Genomic DNA, 26,291 nt, shown 5'->3' on the forward strand with positions numbered 1-26,291 from the left:
GACATGTAAGATGGAGAGGAAGAGAAATATTCGGTCATGAATCTGTGAAACGCCTAGCCCAGAGAACGCTGGAGGAACTGGGTCAATGACTGTTTAAGGCACCTAAGGTAGGTAGATTCTTGACAAACGAGAAAGTTGAAAGGTATATGGTGTAGTTAGGAATGTGGAGTTGAAGCCACAAACAGATCAGCCATTATCTTATCAAATGGTGGAGCAGGTTCAACGAGCTAATTGGCCTACTCCCGATTTATGTGCCCATGTGTACATGTCATGTCAAGCCACTTGTGTTGAAACATCCAGAGTTGTCTGATATACTTTGCTGGGAAACCAATTTTGTCAACGGAAGGGAGATGTAATCCTTTGTGAGTGCTCGGAAGAGATGAGGGAGGAGTTAATTGGACATGGTTACATTTAACTTGCTGCTAGTTGTTTCACTCTCTCTTAATGCTCACCTGATGCAAGTTGACGTCATAAAAATAAGGCATTCCAATTTTGCCAGCACTTCAAGAGAATCTGTTTGTTCCACATCTCTGCTCTTTCCCAATTTCTGTGCCAACCTTTCAAGTGGGCAAGTTATTGGAGGGCATCCTAAGGGACAGGGTGTACATGTATTTGGAAAGGCAAGGACTAATTAGGGACAGTCAACATGGCTTTGTGCGTGGGGCTGTTTTCCCTGGAGTGTCAGAGTTTGAGGGGTGATCTTTATAGAGGTTTACAAAATCATGAGGGGCATGGATAGAATAAGTAGACAAAGTCTTTTCCATGGGGTGGGGGAGTCCAAACTAGAGGGCGTAGGTTGAGGGTGAGAGGGGAAAGATATAAAAGAGTCCTAAGGGGCAACGTTTTCCAACGGAGGGTGGTACGCATATGGAATGAGCTGTCAGAGGATGTGGTGGAGGCTGGTACAATTGCAACATTTAAAAGGCGTTTGGATGGGTTTGTGAATAGGAAGGGTTTGGAGGGATATGGGCTGGGTGCTGGTAGGTGGGACTAAATTTGGTTGGGATATCTAGTCAGCATGGACGAGTTGGACCGAAGGGTCTGTTTCCATGCTGTACATCTCTATGACTCGAAGTGTTTCTCAATGTGTTTTCAAAAGCTCCATTGTGTCTATTTTGGGCAGTGCATTCTATGTCAGATCATGCCTCAGATGTGATCTGTAATTGTTATTAGCTTAGTGATGATGGTCCATGCAGTCTAAGCCTTGATTAATCAGTCTCCTAAGGTGCTGACCAGTTTTGCACTCTGCCCCTGTGTTGAGCTGGGACATTTGACCATGATTTGGAAGATTTTGTCTATTCACTGTGAAAACTGACAGATGGGGAATGGCGAATTGCAGGCAACCTGTTAAAACCTATTCTGAATTTGTGTTCTCAGGCTGATAGATGTCTCCATAAGATTTAAACTGAAGGCAATTAACATTCAGACCATTATCAACCGTGAAATCCCAGATTGTTACACGTTTCAGATTCTAGTAAGTACAATCCTCATTCTTGTTTTTGTAAATGGCCTGTTCCTCTCCCTTCAAGTGGCTTGCCTAATATTAAGCTCACTTGCATGTTAACTTGTGGAAGAATTAGTCCATCCAGCCATATGATAGGATGAACAGGAAAGAGCTAATCCTGACTTGGCGGCACAGCCAATAGCTGAACTTGGGTCTGTCTACTGACTCTCCGAGGACTGCAGTGGTTTGAGAAGACCGCTCATCAGTGCCTTCTCAAGGGCAGTCAGGAATGCTGGCCTGAACAGCATCACCAGAATTGAGAAATGTATTTTAGGGAACAAAAAACCTTTGTATTTTGTCATACTGCCATATTTCTTTCTGAGTTAACGTGTCACTGTGGACCCATTGACCAATCCCAATGTTAGAATGATCAGGAATAGATGAAGCTGTCTCTCCTCTTGAGGTGAGAAGTAGAAGGTCTGATGTATTAAAGATCTTTAAAGTTTCAGAAGGTTTCATTGGAGTGTAGACTGAGAGAATGTTCCCACTTGTGGGAAGAGCAAAATTGGAAGCCATGGTGGTTACCAAGAAATAAATCGGGAATTTGAAAGAAACGTTTTTACATTGTTAAAGGTGAGACCAAGGTACGAGTTGAATTGAACAGTACAGATTTATTTAAGGGGACTAAATACGTATGAGGGAATGAGACTACAAGTTAGGTGAAACATGGGAAGTTGCTCAAGTGGTGTACAAACATTAGCATTGTCTAGTTGAGCCAAATGGCCGATCTGTCCCAAGTCCTTTTCTTTAAAAAGCAGTTGATCATTTGTAATCCCTCCATTCATTCAGTAGTAATTGTGCTGTCCAGCGTGGGACTGATCACCCAGACTGGCTGCAGGTTTAATTCCATTCAGAGGGGTTTACTACTATCAGCTGGGGCTACTATGGGTGCCTGCCATCCTGAATCTGTGGAGGAACGTAGAAGAAGCTAACTTTTCTTCTATCTACTCCTGTCCAGCGATGTCCTGTCGTCATTCTAGCTGTCACAAAAAGCAAGAACAAAAGGACAAGTTCAGGACTGGCTGTGATGCTCCTTGCAGTTAAACAGCCAACTATGTTCACTGTTTGGACTCTTCAGTAACGTGGAAGGGCTGCCTGGGGCATGATAGGATCTGTAACCCCAGTAGCTGCATGACACAGTGAGGTGATGCTGTTGCTTGTCAAATGAGGAATGATTGAGGACTCTTAAGTCTCTACTTGATGGAGTTTAGAAGAATGAACGGGGAATCTAATTGAAACTTGCTGAGAGGCCTTGATAGAATGGTCATTGGGAAGATGCTGAGAGTTGAGGGTTTTATCACAACCTGTCACACAGATTCCGAGTGTAGGGCTCCTTTAGAACCGAGAGTCGTACCCTTTGATCAGGAGAAATTCCTTCAGCCATGTGGTTGTGAATCTGTGGAATTCATTGCTGCAGAAGCCTATGGAGGCCAACTGATTGTGCATTTAAGACAAAGGTAGGTTGGTTCGTGAGGGGACCAAACATCGCGGGTAGAAGGAAGAGAGTGTTTCTCAAACCGACATCAGTCATAATCACGTGGCAGAGCAAACTTGATGGACCAACTGGCTTAATTCTGCTCTTGTATCTTATGACACTGGGGATTGTGGTGTTGAGAGCACAAAAGCAGGTGGTGACTAATTATTTCTATTCCCTTTCAGATCCTGTTTGATAATAAAGCGCACAGTGGCAGGATAAAGATCACCCTGGATAATGATGTGGTTATTAATGAATGTGTTGATCCCAGTGTTCTTGGATATGGTAAGGATATCTAATGGAGAGTCCTGAAGGCCTGTCTGATATACAGTCAGTAGGGAGATAGTGGGGCTTTGGGATTAAGGGGAGAGCACAGGACATTGGGATTAGGTTTGGGATTGATGCAGATCAATGGAAAATGAGTTGGGCAGTGGGATTAGTTTGGGAATGACCTGGCACAAGGCACACCTTCAAACGTGTATTGATCACGTGACTTTTATAGCTCTGCTGACAAGTACCATGGGGCATTTCATTACACTGCAGACATTATGCAAATGTTAGTTATTGTAGTACACTCAGTATAGCCTTTTGGCCTGTGCTGTCGTCTCCTCTGGCCTCTGGTGTTCTGCCTGATTTCAGTTAAACTATCCATACTAATAATAGTTGTTAACCCATTCTCAGGATGGGCTGACACTTTGTTACACCCCACAGTTGAACCAAGGCTATGAAGGAGCGGTTGGCTATGATACAAGGTGCCCACAGAGGTGACACACCACCTGTATTGTTGGAATGTGATTCTACAGATGAGCCCTAATGGGATACAGTTCCAATTGCAAAGCTTATCCATGCAGCCACTTGTAATGGCCAGGAATTCTACTACCCCCCCCCCCCCCCCCCTCAGAGCCACTCTGTCTCTCCTGACCTGTTGCTTGTTGTGCTCTCCCAAAAACCCAATAATAATCTCAAACTAATCCCTGACTAATAGGAACCCTGTTGCTAGCTCCCAGCCAAAACTGAGCTGGAGACTTGGGCAGACTTACAATTTTATGTCACCGTCCTGAATTGCAAAGTGCTTTGCAGACAATCCACGTCTCTGTAGTGTTCTCACTGTGTAATGTGGAAAGTATATGATCCTTCGTGTACCTGAAGGGAGTGCTAACTGTACCTCAGGTCAATGAATGAAAGTTAGGGCCCCTGAAAGTGCAACATTGCAGTAGCATCAGTACATTACTGCATATTGTTCTGAGAACATTTAACACCTATCATGTTAAACAGTTTTTCCCAGAAATCACGCCTGACTTTGGATTGACTTGCAGGGTAGCTTCCATTGCATGAAAGGAGCTGTTTAACATTATGATGTGCCTGTCTGCTTATTGTTTGACACTCATTAAAACACCCAGGAACTAGCCCCACACCATAGCCTGGTTCCAATCATGCCTCCAGGCATGCACCACATCCTCTTCTACCTATCCGGATGGTGGAAACTGGTTCAATAGTATTTTTTTGTATAATAATTTTAAATATTTGAAAACTTGCTGGGAATGGGGCTAATTGCAGAGCCCGACAGAAAAGCTCATACAGGATAAATTGACTGAATGGTGGCCTCCTATAACACCTGACTTTATCTGGATGTATGGTTGTAATTGGGTGTTTAATTTTGTTGCCACTAGCTCAGTATGAGTGTGAATTATTCACCTGATTGAATTCCAAGTGGTAGCGTTAACAATGCAACATCCAGGGAACATAACAAACAGCCTATGCCTGTTGAAATAGTGGGATGGTTGAAAGGCTGTGCATTGTCCTGATTGCTCAAGATTTCTGCAGTGGTTTAATTCACCCTCCCCCCATTCTGTATATTTAAAGACTTTACTTTTCTCTCCACCTCCCCCAAAATGCAGCTAATAACGACGCTGGACGATTGATTTTTGACATTTTTATTATTTTGTTGTGTCTGCTTTCATTGGTCCTGTGCACAAGATCAGTTATCCGAGGATTCATGCTGCAACATGTGAGTATATTTGTGTTTGAAAACTTAGATGGATGGGTTAGCAAGTTTGCAGATGACACAAAGATCAGTAGAATTGTGGATAATGTAGAAGGCTGTCAAAGGATACATCGGGATATAGATCAGATATATGCTGGAGAAATAGCAGATGGATTTAATCTGGTCAAGAGTGTGGTGTTGCTTTTTGGATGATCAAATGTTAAGAGGAAGTATACAGTTAATGGCAGGACTCTGAACAACATTGATCTATAGAGGGATATTGGGGTTCAAGTCCATAGCTCCCTGAAAGTGGCCATGGAAGTAGATAGGGTGGTAAAGAAGACATATGATATGCTTGCCTTTATTGGTTGGGGGACTGAGTACAAGAGTCAGGATGTCACGTTGCAGCTTGATAAGACTTTGGTTAGGCTACATTTGGAGTATTGTATTCAGTTCTGGTCACTGCATAACAGAAGATGTTGAAGCTTTGGAGAGGGTGGAGAAGAGGTTGACCAGGTTTTTTTAAGAATTCATTTGTGTAATGTGGGTGTCGCTGGTTTGCCTCCATTTATTGCCTGTCCCTAGTTGTCCTTGAGAAGGTGGTGGTGAACTGCCTCTTTGATCTGCTGCAGGCTACCTGCTGTGGGTTGACCCACAATGCCATTAGGGAAGGAATTCCAGGATTTTGACCCAGCGAGAGTGAAGGAACAAAGATATTTTTCCAAGTCAAGACGGTGAGTGGCTTGGAGGGGGCTTGAAATTGGAGGTATTCCCATGTATCTACTGCCCCTGTCCTTGTAGATGGAATTAGTTGTGGGTTTGGAAGATGCTGTCGTAGGATTTCTGGTGAGTTCCTGCCCTGCATCTTGCAGATAGGAGCAGTAGTGCGTACTAAACATTGGTGGTGGAGGGAGGGGATGCTTGTAGGTGTCGTGCCAATCAGGTGGGTTGCTTTGTCCTGATGGTGTCAAGCTTCTTGAGTGTTGGTAAAGCTGCACCCATCCGGGCAAGTGGGGAGTTTTCCATCACACTCCTGACTTGTGCTTTTGTCGATGTTGGACAGGCTTTGAGAGTCAGAAAGTGAGTTACTCGCTGCAGTATTCCTAGCTTCTGATGTGCAGTTGTAGCCAATGTGTTTATGTGGTGAGTCCAGTTGAGTTTTTGGCCTGTGGTAACCCTCAGGATGTTGGTAATGGGGGATTCAGTGATGGTAATACTGTTGAATGACAAGGGGTGGTGGTTAGATTGTCTGTTATTAGAGATGGGTACAACCTGGCATTTGTGTGACGTGAATGTTACTTGCCACTTCTCAGCCCAAGAATCAAGAGTGTGGTGCTGAAAAAGCACAACAGGTCAAGCAACGTCCGAGGAGCAGGAGAGTCAATGTTTCGGGCATAAGCCCTTCATCAGGGGCTTATACCCGAAACATCAATTCTCTTCCTCCTCAGATGCTGCCTGACCTGCTGTGCTTTGCCAGTACCACACTCTCGACTCTGATCTCCAGCATCTGCAGTCTTTACTTTCTCTCACTTGCCAGCCCAAGCCTGGAAATTGTCCAGATCTTGTTTCATTTTGGGCACAGACTGCATCAGTATATGAGGAATTACGAATGGTGCTGAACGTAGTGCAATCATCGGCGAACAATCTTTGACCTTATGGAGGGGAAGGTTATTGATGAAGCAGCTGAAGCTGGTCAGGCCAAGGGCACTACCCTAAGGAACTCCCGCAGAGCTGAGATGACTGACCTCCAACATCTATAACCGTCTTCCTATGTGTCAGGTACGGCTCCAACCACCAGACAGTTTGCTCCTAATACCCAAAGAATCCAGTTTTGCTTGGGCTCCTTAATGTCAAATGCAGTATTGATGTAAATGGTTGTCAGTCTCACCTCACCTCTGGAATTCAGCATTTTGTTTGTGTTTGAACTAAGGCTGTAATGAGGTCAGGAGCTAGTGGACCTGGTGGAACCCAAAATGGGCACTGCTGAGTGGGTGCTGCCTGATGGCAATGTTGATGACATCTTCTATCACTTTACTGATGATCAAGGATAGACTGATGGCGCATTAATTGGCTGGGTTGGATTTGTCCTGCTTTTTAATGTACAGAACATACTTGGGCAATTATCTACGTTGTCAGGTAGACAGTGGATGCTGCCTAGATTAGAGGGTATAAACTATAAGGAGTGGCTAGAAAAACTCTGGTTGTTTTCTCTGGAGTGCAGAGAGTGAGGGGAAATCTAATAATAGTTTACAAAATTGAGATGCATAAATAAGGCTAGAATCTTTCCCAGAGTTGAAATGTCTATGACGAGAGGGCATGCATTTAAGGTGAGAGAGTCAAAGTTCAAAGGAAGTGTGAGGGGCAAATTGTTTTTGCACAGTGGTAGGTGTTGGAATGTGCTGCTAGGGTGGGGGTAGGGGCAGAGGCAGATACGATAGGGGCATTTAAGGGGCCTTTTTAGATAGATGCATGAATAAACAAAGAATGGAGGTATATGGATAAAAGGCAGACGAAAGGGATTGGTTTAATTTGGCATCATGTTCAGCACAGCATCCTGGGTTGAAGGGCCTGTTCCTGTGCTGTACTGTTATATGTTTGATCTTTCTGTTGTACAAAGATGGTGCCCTGAGAGGCAGAACATCTCCCCCAGTTTCTGGCCCTGTAATAAACACGAGCACTACCAGCTCACGTATATAGGGTGACCCTGTTTGTGATGCTTGTGCAAGGCTGCTTACTCAACCTTTTGAGTCATTCAGCATAGAAAAAGGCCCTTCAACCCACTATGTCTGTGCTGACCATCAAACTGTACTAATCCTATATACTTACACTTGGTCCATTGCCCTCTATGCCCTGTCATTTTAACTGCTCGCCCAGATGCTGCTTAAATGTTACAAGAGTACCTGCTTCCACCCCCTCACAGGCAACACATTTCATATTTCTACCAGCCTCTGGGTCAATAAAGGTCTCTGTACACTAATTCCATTTTCCAGCCTTGGAGGTTATGGCAACACAAGTGAGGGCTCAATATGGCACAGTCCCCAGAGGAGAGTAAAAGGTTGAGGAGAGCTTGAAAAGGAAAGCAAAGCGAGTGCATGAGAAAATAGGAGAGTTGAATAAAGGAAAACCCTGAGAGTTTAAAAAAATTACTTGTATATAAAGACCAGGAGAATACGTAGGGTCCATTAGGGATATAGAGGTAATCTGTAAACGTACAAGAATGTCTCTGTGACTGGAAGTTTACTTCCCACAAAGCTTGGGATGGGGGCTTTTGCTGTTTGTGGTGGACATTAATGATTTGGGATTTAACCGAAAGGCTATGATTAAGTTGTTTGCGGATGACACATTGTTCATATAGTAAATAGTTTGAAGGATAGTCATAGTTGTACAGCGCAAATAGACTGTTCAGTCCAACCCGAAATTAATCTAGTTCCATTTACCAGCATTTAGCCCATATCCCTGTAAACCAGGTTGCACCTGAACTGCAGGGGTACTAATATCGTGGATGGGAAGTTTGCTAGAGCTCTTCAGGAGGGTTTGAACTAGTTTGGCAGGGGGTTGGGGACCAGAGCTAAAGATCAAAGGGTGGGGTAGCTGGTGACAGGCAGATACAGCATGCAGAGAGTCTGTGAAGAAGGATAGACAGTTGATTAGACCAATTTGCAGTCAATGTGATGGGTTGAAATGTGTATATTTTAATGCAGAAAGTGTCAGGAATGAAGGTGATTAATTTGGAGCATGGATCAGTACTTGGAACAACAATTTTGTGGCCATTAAGGAGACTTGGATATCACAGGTGCAGGAATCGTTGATGGATGTTCCGGGGTTTCTATGTTTTAAAAGGAATAAGGAAGGAGGTAAAAGAGGTGGGGGAGTGGCATTGCTAATCAAGGATAGTATCGTAGCTGCAGAATGGCAGTTTGTTGAGGTGGGTTGGTCTACACAGTCTGTATGTCTAGAAGTCAGAAACAGGAAAGGAGTATTCTATTGGGAGTTTTCTACAGGCCCTGCAATAGCAACACCACCACAGAGTAGATTGGGGAGCAGATTATGGAAAGGTGCAGAAATAACAAGGTGGTTGTTATGGGTGATTTCAACTTTCCTAATATTGATTGGTACTTCCTTAATGCAAATAGTTTGGTTGGAGCACTTTTTGTCAGGTGTCAAGGAAGGATTCCTGACTCAGTATTTGGATCGGCTGACTAGAGGGGAGACCATATTGGATTTGGTGCTTGCCAATGAACCAGGTCAGGTGTCAAATCTCTCAGTGGGAAAGCATTTCAGTGATAGTGATCACATCTCCCTGAACTTTACTGTCGTCATGGAGAGGGATAGGAGCAGGCAGTATGGGAAAGTATTTAATTGGGGGGGGGGCAGGAGAAGGGGAATTACAATGCTACTAGGCAGGAACTGTGGAGCATAAATTGGGAGCAGATATTATCTCGGAAAAGCACAACAGAAATGTGGAGGTTATTTAGGAAACATTTGCGAGTGCAAAATAGGTTTGTCGCGCTGAGGCAAGGAAGGGATGGGAGGGTGAAGAAACCTTGGTTGACAAGGAATGTGGAACATCTAGTCAAGAGAATGAGGGAATCTTGCTTAATGTTGAGGAAGCAAGGATCAGACAGGGCTCTGGAAAGATGGAAGGTAGCCAGGATGGAACTGGAAAGCTAGAAGGGGACATGAAAAAGTCTTGGCAGATATGATTAAGGAAAACCCCAAGGCGTTCTGCACTTGTGTGAGGATCAAGAGGGCAGTCACCGTGAGGGTAGGGCCGATGGGGGATAGCAGAGGGAACTTGTGCATGGAGTCAGACGAGGTAGGGGAGTTGCTTAATGAATACTTTGCTTCAGTATTCACTAGTGAGAGGGACCTTGTCATTTGTGAGGACAGCGTGGAACAGGTTGATATGCTCGAACAGGTTGATGTTAAGAAGGAGGATTTGCTGGAAATATAGAAAAACAGGAGGAAAGATAAGTCTCCTGGGCAAGGTGGAATATACTCAAAGTTATTACTGGAAGCGTGGGAAGAGATTGTTGCACTATTGGCGGTGATCTTTGCATCCTCACTATCCACTGGAGTAGTACCAGGTGATTGGAGGGTGGCAAATGTTACTTCCTTGTTCAAGAAAGGGAATAGGGATAACCTGGGAATTACAGACCAGTCAGTCCTGTCAGTGGTGGGCAAAGTATTGGAGAGGATTCTGAGAGAATTTGATTATTGGAAAAGTCTCGCTTGATTAGAGATAGTCAGCCCGGATTTGAGGGGGGCAGGTTATGCCTCAAAGCCTTATTGAATTCTTTGAGGATGTGACAAAACACTTTTGAAGGCGTGGTAGTGGTGTAAATGGATTTTAGCAAGGTGTTTGATAAGGCTCCCCATGGTGGGCTCATTCAAAATACAGAGGCATGGGATGCAGAGAAATTTGGCTGTCTGGATACAGAATTGGCTGGCCCATAGAGGGTGGTAGTAGATGGAATGTATTTAGCTTGGAGCTTGGTGACCAGTAGTATTCTGCAGGGATCTGTTCTGGGGCATTTGCTGTTTGATTTTTATAAATGAAATAAAAGGATGAGGGAGTGGAAGAGTGACTTTGTAAGTTTACTGATGACACAAAGGTTGGTGTTATGGATAGTGTGGAGGGCTGTTGTTAGTCACAACTGAACATTGACAGGATGCAGAAGTGGCAGATGGAGTTCAACCTGGAAAAGTATGAAGTGATTCATTTTGGAAGGTCAAATTTGAATGCAGATTATAGGATTAAAGGCAGGATTCTTGGCAGTGTGGAGGAACAGAGGGATTGGGGTCCACATACAAAGATTCCTCAATGTTGCCACCTCAGTTGATAGGGTTGTTAAGAAGGCGTATGGTATATTGGCTTTCATTAGTAGAGGGATTGAGTTTAAGAGCTGCGAGGTTATGCTGCAGCTCTATAAAACCTGGCTAGGCTACACTTGGAATATTGTGTACAGTTCTGTTTGCTCATTATAGGAAGGATGTGGATGGTCTAAAGAGGGTGCAGAGGAGATTTACCAGGATGCTACCTGGACTGGAGAGCATGTCTTATGAAGAAAAGTTGAGGGAGCTAGGGCTTTTCTCATTGGAGCAAAGAAGGGTGAGAGGTGACTTGAGAGAGGTGTACAAGATGATGAGAGATATAGATACAATGAATAGCCAGAGACGTTTTCCCAGGACGGAAATGTCTGTCACGAGGGGGCATAATTTTAAGGTAATTAGGGGAGATATCAGAGGTGGATTCATTACACCAAGAGTGGTGAGTCCATGGAATGCAATGCCAGCAGTGATGGTAGAGTCAGATACGTTAGGGACGTTTAAGTGACTCTAGGACAGGTGCATGGTTATTAGTAAAGTGAAGGGTATGTAGGTTTGTTTGATCTTAGAATAGGATAAAACGTCAGCGCAACATCGAGGCCTGAAGGGCCTGTACTAAGCTGTTCTATGTTTAACCCTTCCTAGTTATAATCCCATCCAGAGGCCATTGAAATGTTGTAATTGTATCCGCCTACACCACTTCCTTTGGCAGCTCGTTCTAAACATGCATCACCGTCACCGCCCTCCATGCTTGAAATGTCAAGAGGGAAGCAACTGGTCAGAGGGGCAGTGGCAAACGGAATTCAATCCAGAAAATTGAGAGTTACTGCACTTGGGGAGGACTAACAAGTCAAGGGGACTGGGAAGTACTGAAGGTCAGAGAGATGTTGGTGTGCATATCCACACATTTCTCAAGGAAACAGGTGTACTAAATAAGATGATTGAGAAGGTATGGGGATACATGTCTTAGCGAAGGAGTGTTGTTTCATGGATATCTTTGGCAAGGCTGGTCTTTGTTGCCCTTTCTCTCATTTCCCATGAATTGAGTTGGCTCAACCATTCAGTGGGCAGTCAAGAGTCAACCACATGGCTGTGGGTCTGGAATTGGATGTAGCCTTGACTGGGTAAGGATGGCAGATTTCCTTCCCCAAAGGACATTTGTTAACCAGATGTGTTTGTGCCACAAAGGGTGAAGTAGTTTCATGGTCCCCATTCCTGAGGCTAGCTTTCAAATCCTCATTTATTTATTTGAATTTAAATTCCACCAGTTGCCTTGGCCAGATTATAAACTGTGTCCCAGAGACGTTGCAACATTACTACCGTGTAATTGTCACCTATGAAGCTCAGCCCTCTCTCTGTTCTCTCTCACCATGCTCACCTACACAGCCTATGCAAATTCTATTGTGTAGGAGCTTCTGAAAGGATATATATATCAGCCGTAAGATCCTCAATGCCTGAGATTTGCTTTTTATTTCCACAGGAGTTTTAAAAAATGGCGAAGTTTGAATGAAGGATTTCAAAACAAACTGTATTCCAGCAAGTTTTTAAAGAAGCAAAATGTGGTTAAAATGTTCATGAGTTATGCAGTTACATAATGTGTAGCACAGTGGTCTTAGGCAGTCCCTTGGGATTGAGAATGACTTTTACTCCAGTTCGGTGAGCACAGTATTGGCCTATTTGACTGAACTCTTGTGGTTATGCCCCACGCCAGTCTCATCCCATTCTGCCTCACTAAGCTTGAAATTGTGGTTCTGTTTTGTCAGGTGTTTTTATTTCTTTGTTCTGTGAATGGAGAGAAAAGCACTTGCTGACAGTCAGACTTTAAAGCTTGAATCAATGTAGGCAGCATAGGATGGATAGAAATAAATGTAAATAGTTAGAAGTTATTGTTTCATATTTGAAGAGAGAATTCATAAATTTAAAACTTTTATATCCTACTGTACTGATTGAGTCAAGTGTGCAGTTTGATCTCCAAAATCCAGGAAGAATATAGAGCAACCAGCAAAAGATACAAATAAGACACTCCAAGCTGCTCCTCAAACTGAGATAATAAAAAGATTGAAGGATTTGTATTAACTATCGAGAAAAGCATTTTGAGGGTGAACTAATAACAGCTGGAGAGGCATGATGGGGATATTTCTACCTGAGACAGGATGTAGCTCTGCTTGGAGCATTCCATCTCTTCCTTTCTCCTATCTCCACGGTCCCTCCACTAATCCTCTTTCAACACCCCCCCCCCCAAAAAAAAAGTTGTGTGCAATTGTTATCCACACTCTCTTCTCGTTCTGCTGTCAGTGTTGACGCTAGAGTCTGGCAGGCCCGGAGATCTTCATACCACTGATCCCAGAATGAAACAGTACATTTTCCCTATCTCTCTCTTTTCTCCAGGAATTTGGGAAATTCTTCCTGTTGAAACATGGGAAGGAGGTGTCACCTGCAACTCGCATGGAGTTTCTCAACGGCTGGTATGTTCTGCTGATCATCAGTGACATTTTCACCTTTGTGGGAACAATCATGAAGGTCGGAATTGAGTCCAAGGTAAAGGAGGTTGTGCCATTTGTCTTGGGTGCCCTGACTGGTCCCTGACCTTGCTCAGCAGTGACCTGTTACACGCACAGTTAGAATTCCACCAAAGCCGATCCACAAGGGAAGAGTATGGCCCTCCCACATTGCTTGACAGAACTACCCCTTAGCACAGTGGTTAGCACTGCTGCCTCGCACTGCCAGGGACCTGGGTTCGATTCCAGTTTTGGGCAATGGTCTATGTGGAGTTTATACATTCTCCCCGTGTCTGAGTGGGTTTCTCCCACAATCCAGAGATGTGCAGATTAGGTGGATTGGCCATGATAAATTGCTGATTGTGTCTCATCAGTAGAAAAACACTTCTGATTATTTATTGAAGTGATGGCCTGGGTTGGATCTATACTCAGGGGAAATAAACTTGCAGGATTACAAAGATAGAGCTGGAAATGGGACTATCTGGGTTGTTCTAGAGAGCCAGAATGGTCTCAGTGGGCCAAACGACCTCATTCTATGCTGGGGTTCAATCTGCCATCATTCAACCCAGGCCAGAGAGCTGCCAATTGATCCAGTCTGGCACAGTCTAGTCAGATTCTGTGGGCATGCAGCATGGGGAGAGAGGCCAGTCCTGTTTCTAAATCCTAATATCTCCCTGTTACAATGGGTGGAAAGAATTGCATTGCCCTATTAAGAGATGCATCCTTGGTCAGCGTTGCTCCCTGAACCAGCACAAAAACAGCAAATTAAATAGTTATTCTTTTCACTTGCTGCCCAAGGACAACTGCTAAACTTCATAAATCAATGACTGCACCCCAGAAGCAATAAACTTTGAGGTACCATTTCATTTGGATGTTTCAACATATTTAAGGTACTGTAAATCTCTATTGCACTGTACTTTGCAATACCAGTACAGTACCAAGTGGTTCCACTGAGTGGCAGCATCGATCATGACACCACAGAGTCCTGGTCTCAATTTACCCACATAGGTCAGAGTCTGACAGAGATTTGGAACCCAGACTGCTCTAGGTATGAATCAGGTGATGGAGAAAACACAATAGAAAACTGCTAGCATTTATAGGACAACAAAAGAGTATCCTTGGCCACTTCCAATACTAGAAGTCACTCTGCACTGAACAGATTTCCACAGTTCAACAGAAGTTCTCTCATTTTCAATTGCTAACAAGCATGCAATTACTCCTGGTATTTACACCATCGCATCCCTGTCCTATTGCGCTAGGCATACCATCCCTTCATTCTCAGCCCCACTGCAGCACACTCACTCCTGCAGTCCTTTAACCATCCTCCTCCCTTACATATTCCTCTCTTCTCTGACTAGCTTAATATTCAGTACCTTGGCAGTAAATGCACAGCTATTTTTATTTCATAGAATAGTATCCCTGCAATGTGGAAACAGGCCATTCGGCCCTACAATTCGACACTGATTCACCGAAGATTAACCCACCCAAACCCATTTCTCAACCCTTTACCCCTGACTAATGTACCTTCCCTACACATATGTTAAGCTGAGGACTGCATCTGAAGTTTCAGATGGCTGTTTTTTAAAAAAAAAAGTCCCATGACACTATTTAAAGTCTTCTGGTGACCTGCCTGCCAAAGACTGCTCATTGGAGATTGCACATTCTCCCCATGTCTGCGTGGGTTTCCTCTTGGTGCTCCGGCTTCCTCCCACAATCCAAAGATGTGCAGATCAGGTGAATTGGCCATGCTAAATTGCCCGTAGCATTCAGGGATGTATAGGTTAGGTACATTAGTCAGGTAAATGTAGGGGCTGGGTCAGGGTGGGGTACTCTTCAGAAGGTTGGTGTGGATTTGTAGGGCCCAAGTTTCCCCACAATAGGGATTCTGATTCTAATTAGTTTTGCCCTGCTGGTGCTGAAAGGTTGCTGTGCAAGAGTCTGGGGCAATAACTGGTGATTCATTGGCTATCAAACCTTTTGCACAAGCCCAGGAGATGTGATAAGTACAAGTTTATTCATTTGTGTCCTGAGAAATGCTCAAACGCTGAGGTGTGACTACTGACTGCTAAGCCCAACACACTGGAGATGCTGTATACAGTTATGTTGTCTGTTAATAAACCTCCATTTAAATGCCAGCTTTCACAACCTTGAGTGGCCCAGAGTGCTTTACTGCCAATGAACTACTTTTGGAGGGTTGCCACTGTTGTAATGTGGAAAATCCAGAGTCCATTTTATGCATTGCAACACCCCATCAGCAGCACAATGGTAGGTAGAGTCATACACTCATACCGCATGGAAACCGACCAATCAGTCCAACCAGTTCATGCCGAACATAATCCCAAACTAAACTAATCCCAAATCTCCACCTGTCTCCTCCAAACTTTTGCTATTCACTCACTTATCCAAATATCTTTTAAATATTGTAATTGTGGTCACACCCACCACTTCCTCAGGAAGTCCATTCCACATGCAAACCACCTTCTGTGTAAAGTATTTAACCCTCATGTCTTTTTCTTTAAATCTCGCTCCTCTCACCTTAATGTGCCCTTTAGTCTTGAAATCCTCCATCCTAGGGAAAAGACGACAACGACCATTAACCCTATCTATACCCTTCATGACCTTACAAACCTCTATAAAGTCACCCCTCAACTTGCTACACCCAGTCAAAAAAAGTCGCAGCCTATCCGTGGGCGGCATGGTGGGTGGCACGGTGGCACAGTGGTTAGCACTGCTGCCTCACAGCGCCAGAGACCCGGGTTCATTTCCCGCCTCAGGCAACTGACTGTGTGGAGTTTGCACGTTCTCCCCGTGTCTGCGTGGGTTTCCTCCGGGTGCTCCGGTTTCCTCTCTCAGTCCAAAGATGTGCAGGTCAGGTTAATTGGCCATACTAAATTGCCCGTAGTGTTAGGTAAGGGGTAAATGTAGGGGTATGGGTGGGTTGCGCTTCGGCGGGTCGGTGTGGACTTGTTGGGCTGAAGGGCCTGTTTCCACACTGTAATGTAATCTAATCTAATCTATCCAGCCTTCTGATAGCTCAAAACTTCCATATCCAGCAACATCCTGGTAAATCTTTCCTGAACCCTCCCCAATTTAATAATACCCTTCCTATAGCAGGGCCACCAGAATTGTGCACAGTACTCTAGAAGAGGCCTCACCATTGTCCTGTACAACCTCACCAGCTAATTCACTTGATCTGGTGGTTGAATGATAAATATTGGCTAGGATACCCCCCTGCTCTTTTTGGAAATAATGCTATGTGATTTATTATGAGCTGAGAATGCAGACTTGGCCTCAGTTTAATAACAATCAAACTTAATAAAATTTGACAATAATGTAAGCCTTTGATTTTATAAGCAATTGCTGTTCCATATCTTAACCAAATCTCATCCATTCCATTCCCTGGGTTTCTTTTACAGAATTTTGCATCCTATGATGTGTGCAGTATTTTACTGGGAACCTCGACCCTGTTGGTTTGGGTTGGAGTTATTCGCTATTTGAGTTTCTTTCAGAAGTACAATGTAAGTATTGTGCCTCACCACAGAAAATAGTGAAATTTCAACTGTCACCAAACTGAGATTAAACTCTAACCTTGAAAGTTTTCCTTCTGTTGTTAAATAGGTTGTATCTGTATTTTAACCTCAACTACCTTGCATGCAGGTCATTCTGTTATGATGCACGTTTCATTAACACAAATTTGCTCTAACTCGATGAGTTGGGGGATACTTACTATACTGTGAATGTTTAAAGTGTGCATTGGCTATAATGCGATTTCAGTCCCATTAATTTAAATGGTGCTGTTATTACGTGATTTTCTTAATGCAGGATTGCACGAGAACGGAACTTCGACCTGACTGTAGTCCTATATCTTGAACAGAAACCTGTCAATCTCTGTTGTCTCCAGTTTCAACAGCATTGTAGTGCAGGAGGATGGCATGAGTTCTAGATTTTCACATCCATTTGTGTTAATGAAGTGCTTCCTGATGTCACCCTGAGCAGTCTAACTCTAATTTACAGTTATGGCCCTTCCTCTGGACCTTCATCAGAAGACACAGTTTTTCTTTCTGTTAGTCTCCCCCGCCCCCCCTGTCTCGATGAAATTTATCGCAGTGGTTAGCATTGCTGCTTCTCAGTGCCGGTGACCTGGGTTGGATTCCACTCTTGGGCGACTGTCTGTGTGGAGTTTGTACATTCTCTGTGTCTGCAAGGGTTTCCTCCCACGGTCCAAATATGCAGGCTAGGGTGGATTGGCCTTGGGAAATGTGGAGTTACAGGGATAGGGTACGGGGGTGGGAAGCTCTCTGGAGGGGAATTATGGACCCAGTGAGTTGAATGGCTTGTTTCCGCATTGTACGGATTCTATGATTCTATGAAATTCTTGAATAATTAGATCACCCCCACCCTTCTCCAACGCCTATGAAATCTATCCTCGTCATTTAACCTTTTTAGCACCTGTATTATTTCCTGTTAGGCCAATTTAACCTTCAAATTGTATGGTGTCTATATTGTCTAGTCTTTCTCCCTGTCCCCCTTCTTCAATATCTGTCTTTCAGTCCTCTAACTCAACCTGAACTTCCTTTTTTTTTTTAAATATTGCCCCTCACAGTTGTAATTCTTCTTGAAGTGCATGTTTATTGTCATGGTCTGTGTTGCTGTATGGTGTACTCTTTACTCTGGTTACTGACCTGACGCTGCTTTTTTTCACAGATCCTCATTGTAACTCTCCGAGCGGCGTTCCCCAATGTGATCCGCTTCTGCTGCTGCGTGGCTGTCATTTACATGGGTTATTGCTTCTGTGGGTGGATAGTGCTGGGACCTTATCATGACAAGGTAGGTGGGGGCACAGTGGCATGGGTGGCAGTGGCAGTGGCAAGAGATGCATTTCTTAGTGGGCTATGCAACCTCTTCTGCTTTTTAAAGGCACCACAGTACCTTTAGAACTTACTTTAACCAAAGGAACGCAGCAGTCAAATTGTACACTACAAGATGTGATAAATGGCTAGCTCATCTGTTTTAGTGTGAAATGCTGTGTGAAAGATGATTGTTAGCCAGGATACTGGGAGCGAGTTCTACTGTTCTTCAAATAGTGGTCTCAGAAACACTGGAGAGGACAAGGCAGACCTCAGATTAACATCTGAGTGGTACATGTCTGTAGTAATGCTGTCAGCTTGGGGTTTTGTTTTTCAAATATCTTGGATGACACTTGAATCAACAATATTGTGGCTCAGATGGGGTTCATCAGGTTAATTCCAGGGATGAAAAGGCTCTCGTATGAGGAGTGGTTGAATAGCTTGGGCTTGTACTCGTTGGAGTTCAGAAGAGTGGGGCGGGGAGGTGTGATCTGATTGAGGTATATAAAATGCTAAAGGAAATAAAAGGAAATTCTCTCTTAGTCTCGAGCAAGAGGGTATAGATATAGAGTGAGAACAGGTGGGTTCAAAACTGAAATGTGGCGAAACTGCTCATCTCGGTTGTGAATCTGTGGAAGTCACTGCCTTGGAGCGTAGTGGAGGCAGAAGCAATCAACAGATTCAAGAAAGAAATTGATACGTTTCTGATGAAAAAAGGGTTAATGTGCTATGGGGAGCAGACAGGAAAGTGGAGTCGAGACCAGGAAGAGATCAATCATGATTGCTGTAAATGGCGGAGCAGGTTTGAACGCCTGAATTTCTGACTCCTGCTGTTAATTCCTATGTTCCTGTGGGTGTTAACCATTGAACTGTAGTCCCTCACTGCTGTATATGTTCCAGTTCTCTTAGCCTTCGGTAAGGTTGGGTGCAGGATGAAGTCTCCCCTCTTGGAGCAAAATGAAAGGAAGTGTTAGCAGAAATGAGCCTTAGGTGCCCTATCTGCACTGTCTTGAAGTGCAGTGTATTCCTCCATCCTGCTGATCTATCACTCCTGCCCTTATTGTTTCAAGCACTCAGCCCTTTGACTTCACTCCGTAGATTGTTAGGTTCTCTAACTCCAGAGCTTCCCTCTCCAAACCATCGATCCTCCACTTTACCCCTTCTATTTGACCTTGGCTGTCTTCACCTTCAAAAACCCACTCCCTCTCCCGTTGCACAACCTGCCTCCCACAACTGGCCCTCTGTCTGTCCACTTTTCCTGTTAAGCTGCTAAGTGAATGTTGATCATTCAGCGTCTCTTATTTTCAGCCTCTCCTATTGAGCCAGAGTTCACACAGTAGGAGGCAGGCCATACCTTGTGCGAGTGTGTTTGGGTCATTCAGTGTTGGGGGGGGTGGAGAGTCCCTGAGTGTATTTGGGTCACAGTAAGGGGGGGGGGGGGAAGACCCCCTGTGTGTTTGGACGACAGTGAGGCGGAGTGAGAGCCCCCATGGGGGTGCATTTCTATCTGAGCTATGCTGAAGCAGGAGTGTTACGTTGAAATTGCACTAACGTTTCTCCCGTCTGTTTTGCAGTTTCGCACACTGTCGATGGTTTCAGAATGTTTGTTTTCACTCATCAATGGGGATGACATGTTTGTGACGTTCTCTCGCATGCGACAGAAAAGTACGCTGGTGTGGCTATTCAGCCAGCTGTACCTGTACACCTTTATCAGCCTCTTCATCTACATGGTCCTCAGCCTCTTCATCGCCCTCATCACTGGCTCATATGAAGCCATAAAGGTTAGTGATAACTGGGCTGCCTAGAGGTTGATTCAGTGAAATGCAACATTTAAACACCTTTTGTAGGAGGCTAGTGAAGCATATGGATAGTTGGAATGATGGGGTGAGGGTAGACATGGAGTGTGAACTGGTTGGATTGAATGGTCTGTCTCTACAGTGAAGTACTGTTTTGATTTAATTTTGTGTATTGTTACTTATATATTCTTACATTAAAAAACACTCCATACCAACTTCAGTGCTGTGGCTGGGGTGCAGACTAAGGAAAGGCAGTGGATTGTAGCTGTTATAAAGGGTGACAGTCACTGTTAAACTGGGTAATTGCATTTGTGCCAATATGCACCTTTACCAGGACATTTGTGGATATATTCTGTGTACAAGTAAAAATTACTGACATTCTGGGAGAACTTTCAGTGTGCTGGGGTGCAGGCTAATGGAAACAGCAAAAACAAACCAGCTTCTTATCTCCTGATGAAGTGTCACATTGCAATGGTTTGTAATGTGACAATAACTCCATCAGTGCTGCATGGGTCAGAGAGGTTTCTGAATTGTTTTTGACAGGAGAGCATTGGAGTTTCTATAATCCCTGACCACCACCTACCCTTCATCCTGCTGCAACATTGTGTAATCTTACCATGTACACACTGGCTACTGTGATGGATTACCTCTGAGGGTTTTTGTGATCTGAGCAACATGATATGCAAGCCTTTCACTTGTTGCTGTTCCCCACTACGGTCAAAACTTCAGGGGCTGGCTCTCGTCCTAGACAAATATCCCTTGGCTGGATTGTCCCGAAACCCCTGGATGCAGTGTGTCACTGGTGGGATAGAGCGGAGCTGGTGTGGATAGACTGTCTTGTGAAGGCATTGTCACATCAGGCATGATCATTGACTGGTGACCATTCCTCCGGAAACTGATGGTGCTGCTGCCCTCAGTGCACTGTCTCAGTAACGTATAGCTGTTCACCAACTCCGTCATCATAGAACCAAATATTGCAGTGACCTCAGCACATCCCAAAGCACTAATACCTGAAACCAGCAGTCAGTTTGAACACAGCAGCATTCCATATGTAACCATGTGATATCCCGTTTTAAATATGTTGATTAAGGGGTAAATATTGACTGAGACATTGGTTGTAATTCCATTGTGCCTGGTTTTACTGTCTTTCCCCTGTCCCCAGCCGCCTCGATGTTACTGTCTCCTCTCCCTAGCATGTTGTTTTTATTTCAGCACCATGGAATTAGTGGGGTCCGTCCCATGGAGCTGCGTGATTTCATCGCTGAGTGCACAGACGCTCCAAACTCTGGCAAGTTCCGTGAAATGGAGAGTTCGGTTTGCTCCTTTTTCTGCTGCTGTGACAGGTAAAGTCTGAGACGGTGAGTGTGTTGTTTCTATACGCTGCCCTGTGAGGAATACTGCAGGCCTCGCTGCACCCCCACTCTGAGTGGAAGAGGACTGGGCCATTGAGGGCTCAAACCAACAATAGGAGTTCTCAAATGGTTAATTCAGCCCCTCAATCTTGTTTGGCCTGTTCTTTTCATGCTTGGCTGATTTGGTTGATACTCTCATCCATCTGCCTTTGATATCCCTCCATGACCTGTATATCAACAATCTCATAGCTGCAGTCTTTAACCTTTTAACTCATTCCCAGTCTACACAACTGCTGGGAGAGAGGATTCCTGATTGCTACCGGCCTGCGTATGAATCAGTATATCCTCACTACTACACTGGGCCTAATTTGAAGGTTGCCCTCTTGCCTGTTTTTCTCTTTCTCTACCCCGTAACATCATTTACACCTCAACATCAGCTGTTGCTTCTCTGTATCCTGGGGTATGCAAGTTGTATTCATGTAATCTGTGCTCATATTTTAACCTTTTGAACCTGGCAAGCTACCCCCTCTCTGCACACTGGGATATAACGCAGTTAATGCCAGCTTGAAGCCCACAGAATGGATAGCAGTCCTTTTTCGAGTGGCATTAATCTGAGAATTGAAGGCAGTCTCAGTACCACTGTAACTGCCCCATCAAACCAGGTCTCCATTGTTCCACTGTATCTCAACAAATGCCCATTCATGGGCAGAATGAATGGTTGGTAGCAAGGTAGGCCAGCTGGTGAAGAACACTTCTAAAGAATGCTTAAAGTAACAAGATCAGCTGTATGATCTTTCCCATACTTATATGACTGTCTATAATCACCAAGGGGACATAAAGTTCATTGAAGCTGGGATTCCCAATCAGTCTCCCATTCGAGATCTAACCAAGATCTAACCAAGATCTAACCAAGATCTAACCAAGATCTAACCAAGATCTAACCAAGATCTAACCAAGATCTAACCAAGATCTAACCAAGATCTAACCAAGATCTAACCAAGATCTAACCAAGATCTAACCAAGATCTAACCAAGATCTAACCAAGATCTAACCAAGATCTAACCAAGATCTGCAATGAAACCAGAGGGGATTGGGAGACTTTTTTATTCATTTGTGGAATGTGGGTATCACTGGCTGAGCCAGCATTTATTGCCCTTGAGGTCGTGCTGAACTACTTTCTTGTGCTGTAAGAAGACCCATAATGCACTTTGGAAGGGGATTTCACACTGTGATTGGTAGGCCTTGATTTGGTTCAGCGTTGCTCTCAAAATGATTGGGAATAGTGCCTGGTTGTTCTGTGTGGCTTCGGGAGCTGTCTTTTGTGTGGCAGAGTCTTGGTTTGAAAACCCGCTTATCTTCCCTCCCTCTCCACAGGATGACCACTTATGAGGACACCCTCTTGGTAAACTGACTACAGCGTCTGCTCGAGGCGCTGCCAGGATCTTGTGTGGTGATTCCAGTCGGTTGTGTGCAGTGAACGATAACCAAAGCCTTCCGGTGAAATACCAAGATCGGCGAAGGCGTACCCCCAGTGTCAGTGAAAAGCAGAATGGTTTGAAGAGACAGGAAATGGAAATGCTTTCTCCAAATAACTGATTAAATGGTTGGCAGGTTTATAGTAAGAGGAATATTTTCTCCGATTTTAGTTTTTACATATGAAGGGTGCATTGTTGTGAGACTATCATGTTATTTAATTACTTTAATCCAATAACTTGGAGGCATCGAAATCTTTGTCTTCCCCATATTCCATTGGCTGGATAGGAAATGACATAGAGTTGACCAGACGGCTGTTGCTGGAAGCTTCAATCATTATTCAGTGTGTGAAAAGCATTCTCTGCTAAATCCTCTCCTACCCTGGCTTCTGCCTCTCTCTGACAATAATCTTCTTCTTCTACCCAATGAGAATGAACTGGATCAGTGTGTTGGTAAACGGGAGCTGTGTAGTCATTAGTAGTCTTGCTGTACTCCCAAAAATAATCAGTCTGTAGGTTATTCCTCCTTGCAAATCTGTTCCATGGTTTATTTACATCCTGGGTAAATATTTACATGATACTTCTATAATCTTAAAGACTTCAACTGCATCATCCTTCATCCTCTGTCCTGTGGACCTAGTCTATTCAACTTAATCCTTTTAGCCCTGCTAATACGCTGGTGAAACTGTACTGTATAAATCTGAGGCCAGCATACCCTTTGTTGTCAGGGCTGAACATCGTATGTCCGCTTTTTATTGGCTTTCTAGATTTCTGTTACTGGTTTTCCCACAAGTCCAGGCATCGTCTGGGAAGTCTGTTTCTCCATTGTAAACAAATCATGCAAGACGTCACTTCACAAGTCCCTGCCCTCTGTGTGAGATGGATGCTAATGTTGGCCAATGAACTGGAGTTGGTGATGGACTCAACAAGCCTAGCAGCCGTATTGTACAGCAAATGGTTATTTATTCCACGGAATCTGTTTAAACTGTGTGCTCTACAGAGTCTATTTTTAAAAAAAGTGCTTTCCAATACTGCCTGCCCACAAAAGGAGGGTTAATTCTCTCCTGCCTGGAGTGGAGGGTAGTTGCGTAATGCAAATTATGTGCACAAAGCTAATTGTTTGCTGATAGCTAAACAGTGTCTGGATGTGGATCTGTCCAGTCACCTGCACTCTGACTGAGACTTGTGCTGCTTGTGTATCCCTTCTGGGGCGACATTACTTATTGAGATGCTACAGATTGTATATTCATACAGCTGCCCCACTGTCCAGTTTCAAGTCTCAGTTTCAAGTCTCAGTTCAAGGCCGTTTAATCTCATCATACTGATAAAATGAATTTGTGCAGCATGTCTTGGGATCAGGAGACCCTGTCAACAAAATCATGTCCGAATTGAAACTCTGGTACAAGTGGGATCCCCACTGCATTTGAGTTGTCAGAGTTAAGAGTTTGTAAAGTTAAAGGGTCTAAGTTTCTTTTTAGAAAAGTGCGAGCTAAAATATTTTAAAACGTTTTAAAATATTGTATGATATTGGTTCCTGTTAGGACTAGGAGAAAGTGAGGACTGCAGATGCTGGAGATCAGAGCTGAAAATGTGTTGCTGGAAAAGCGCAGCAGGTCAGGCAGGAGAATCAACGTTTCGGGCATGAGCCCTTCATTCCAGCAACACATTTTCAGCTTCTGTTAGGACTATACCATATTAAGTGCAAGTACAGTAGAATTGTGCGAAGTTGAATTGCGAGAGGCCTTGAGTGGAGTTTCGAGTGTGCTAAGAAGCCGTTCTATAACCCGATCTGCCTGCAAATACACTCAAAAAAAAACACATGATAACGCAATGCTGAATGTGAGATATGCTTTTAATTTTCAGTCTACTTTAACTATGACCTGACCTTTTACAGTAAAAGGCATTGAAAAGCAGTTTGAGTTGGTTCTGGAAAAGCTCAGTAAATATTTTCAGCTTACTCTGTTGTCTTCAGGATTGTGACACACTCCTCCATGTTGTGAAGCAGTCCATTCTGTCATGCTGTCTAGTGAAATCGCAGAGCATCTCCACAATTTTTGCTGTTTCAGTGAGAGAGAGATGGGTACTGGGAGTGAGTATCCATCGCACTCTTCAGTGTCTTCAGGGCAATAACCTTCCTTTACTTACATTGATGCATTTCCCTGGTCCATGCCTCTAGATGCTGGAGGTCACTGACGAGGTATTGCAAGCCCTGTGCTGCCTGGGTATTGATGGATACAAATCCATGTGGTTCCCTGCAGTTTCCAATAACAAGAACTGGTATCTTTCTGGTGCCAACCCTGTTTGCACCATCACTTAGGTGCCACATTCCTTGTCTCACTTTCCATCGCTACATATTCCATCCTCAAGTATTGAAGAACAGTCTGGAGTGGTCCAGTTGCTAGTTGGTTACACTTTTTAGGGGAGAGGTAAAGTGAGCAGTGTTTAGGAGCCGAGGTGCTAGAGGGGGGGGGGGGGCTTTGGGCTACACCCAGGCTGAGGGTTAGTGGCTCTGGGTATTTTGTGATCAACACCAGCAGGACACTCTTGTCAGATTGTGGTGATTTCTGGCCAGCTTTTGAACTGTGTTGAGAGACCTCTCCGAGATACTTGCCTGAGGCTGTTGTCTGAATTGCTTCCTTCAGACAGTGGGGAAGAGGGAGAAAATGGTAAATTCTAGGAAAATCCACATTAAAAACTGAGGACTTTGCAGCGCACAAGGTCACTGAGAAGAAGAGAGGACATGTTGACATTTGGAGTAGCCTCCCTGAACTGTCCAGTGTTGAAAGCAGTCTGTGCCCAGTGCACTGTGGAGGTCACTTCGGATGGAGGGTCTGCGCTCAGTGTCCGTTCAGGTATGTGCCTGAACCCCTCATATACTGACAGACCTGTGTGTTTATCCTGTGTTGTGCAGGAGTTTGCACCACATCTTGGTCTGTATCTGGAAGCACTGGGAATTGTGTCAATTGTGATCCATGTGTTGAAGATTTTCACTAAAACATTGTTCATTTCACTCCTTGTTGTGGATCATTTTATGGATATATGCAAGTTGTTTTAGACCGTTAAAGTGCACACTTGTATTGTTTTGGCCTTGACAATGTGGACCATTTTCTCAACTGCATGTTTCCCTGTGTTTTCTGCCTCTGTGTTGCTCAGAATTCCAGAGGAGTCCTTTTCAAGGTAACATAATAATGTGTACAATTTCCTATCTTAAGCTGTTTCCAAGACGCACAATAATAAATTAAATTCAATCCACTCACCATGTGTGGGCTTTTATTCTGAATCCTGTCCCTGGTTCTTTGTTGCCTGTAAACTTCTCTAAGTGACCTTGTGTCTGTGGCGACCTGGAGTGTGTTTTTTTAACCGCAGAACTTCTAGTTCAAATGATGTAATCTCGTGCTTTTTCAAGACTGCAGAGGCAGTGCAATGAAAAGCATTTTTGTGTGATGAGACATGCTGGTAAACCACCAAATTAGTTTATTTTTAATAACAGGTAAAAATGAGTACAAAAGTGTTTGTGATCTGTTAATGTAAGACT

At 44.1% G+C, this 26,291-nt stretch overlaps 1 protein-coding gene across 3 annotated transcripts in view; it reads left to right on the plus strand.

Moving 5' to 3' along the window:
- The window catches only part of mcoln1a (mucolipin TRP cation channel 1a), a 76,310-nt gene extending 50,298 nt beyond the window's left edge, over positions 1-26,012 (plus strand). The window contains exons 6-14 of one of the 3 annotated variants that reach the window (XM_043694696.2): positions 1,378-1,474; positions 3,164-3,263; positions 4,877-4,986; positions 13,180-13,329; positions 16,706-16,807; positions 17,994-18,116; positions 19,711-19,917; positions 21,145-21,290; positions 22,659-26,012. In XM_043694696.2, the coding sequence (XP_043550631.2) occupies positions 1,378-1,474; positions 3,164-3,263; positions 4,877-4,986; positions 13,180-13,329; positions 16,706-16,807; positions 17,994-18,116; positions 19,711-19,917; positions 21,145-21,279 (1,024 nt within the window). In that variant the 3' untranslated portion in view covers positions 21,280-21,290; positions 22,659-26,012. The remainder of the gene's footprint in view (positions 1-1,377; positions 1,475-3,163; positions 3,264-4,876; positions 4,987-13,179; positions 13,330-16,705; positions 16,808-17,993; positions 18,117-19,710; positions 19,918-21,144; positions 21,291-22,658) is intronic. The other 2 variants (XM_043694695.2, XM_087983380.1) reach the window with 2 other exon arrangements.
- Positions 26,013-26,291: the final 279 nt, after the last annotated feature.

This window comes from Chiloscyllium plagiosum, unplaced genomic scaffold (assembly GCF_037043375.1).
Source record: "Chiloscyllium plagiosum isolate Xiang-an unplaced genomic scaffold, Cpla_swu_hap1 HiC_scaffold_45, whole genome shotgun sequence".
In the NCBI taxonomy this organism is placed as follows: Eukaryota; Metazoa; Chordata; class Chondrichthyes; order Orectolobiformes; family Hemiscylliidae; genus Chiloscyllium; species Chiloscyllium plagiosum.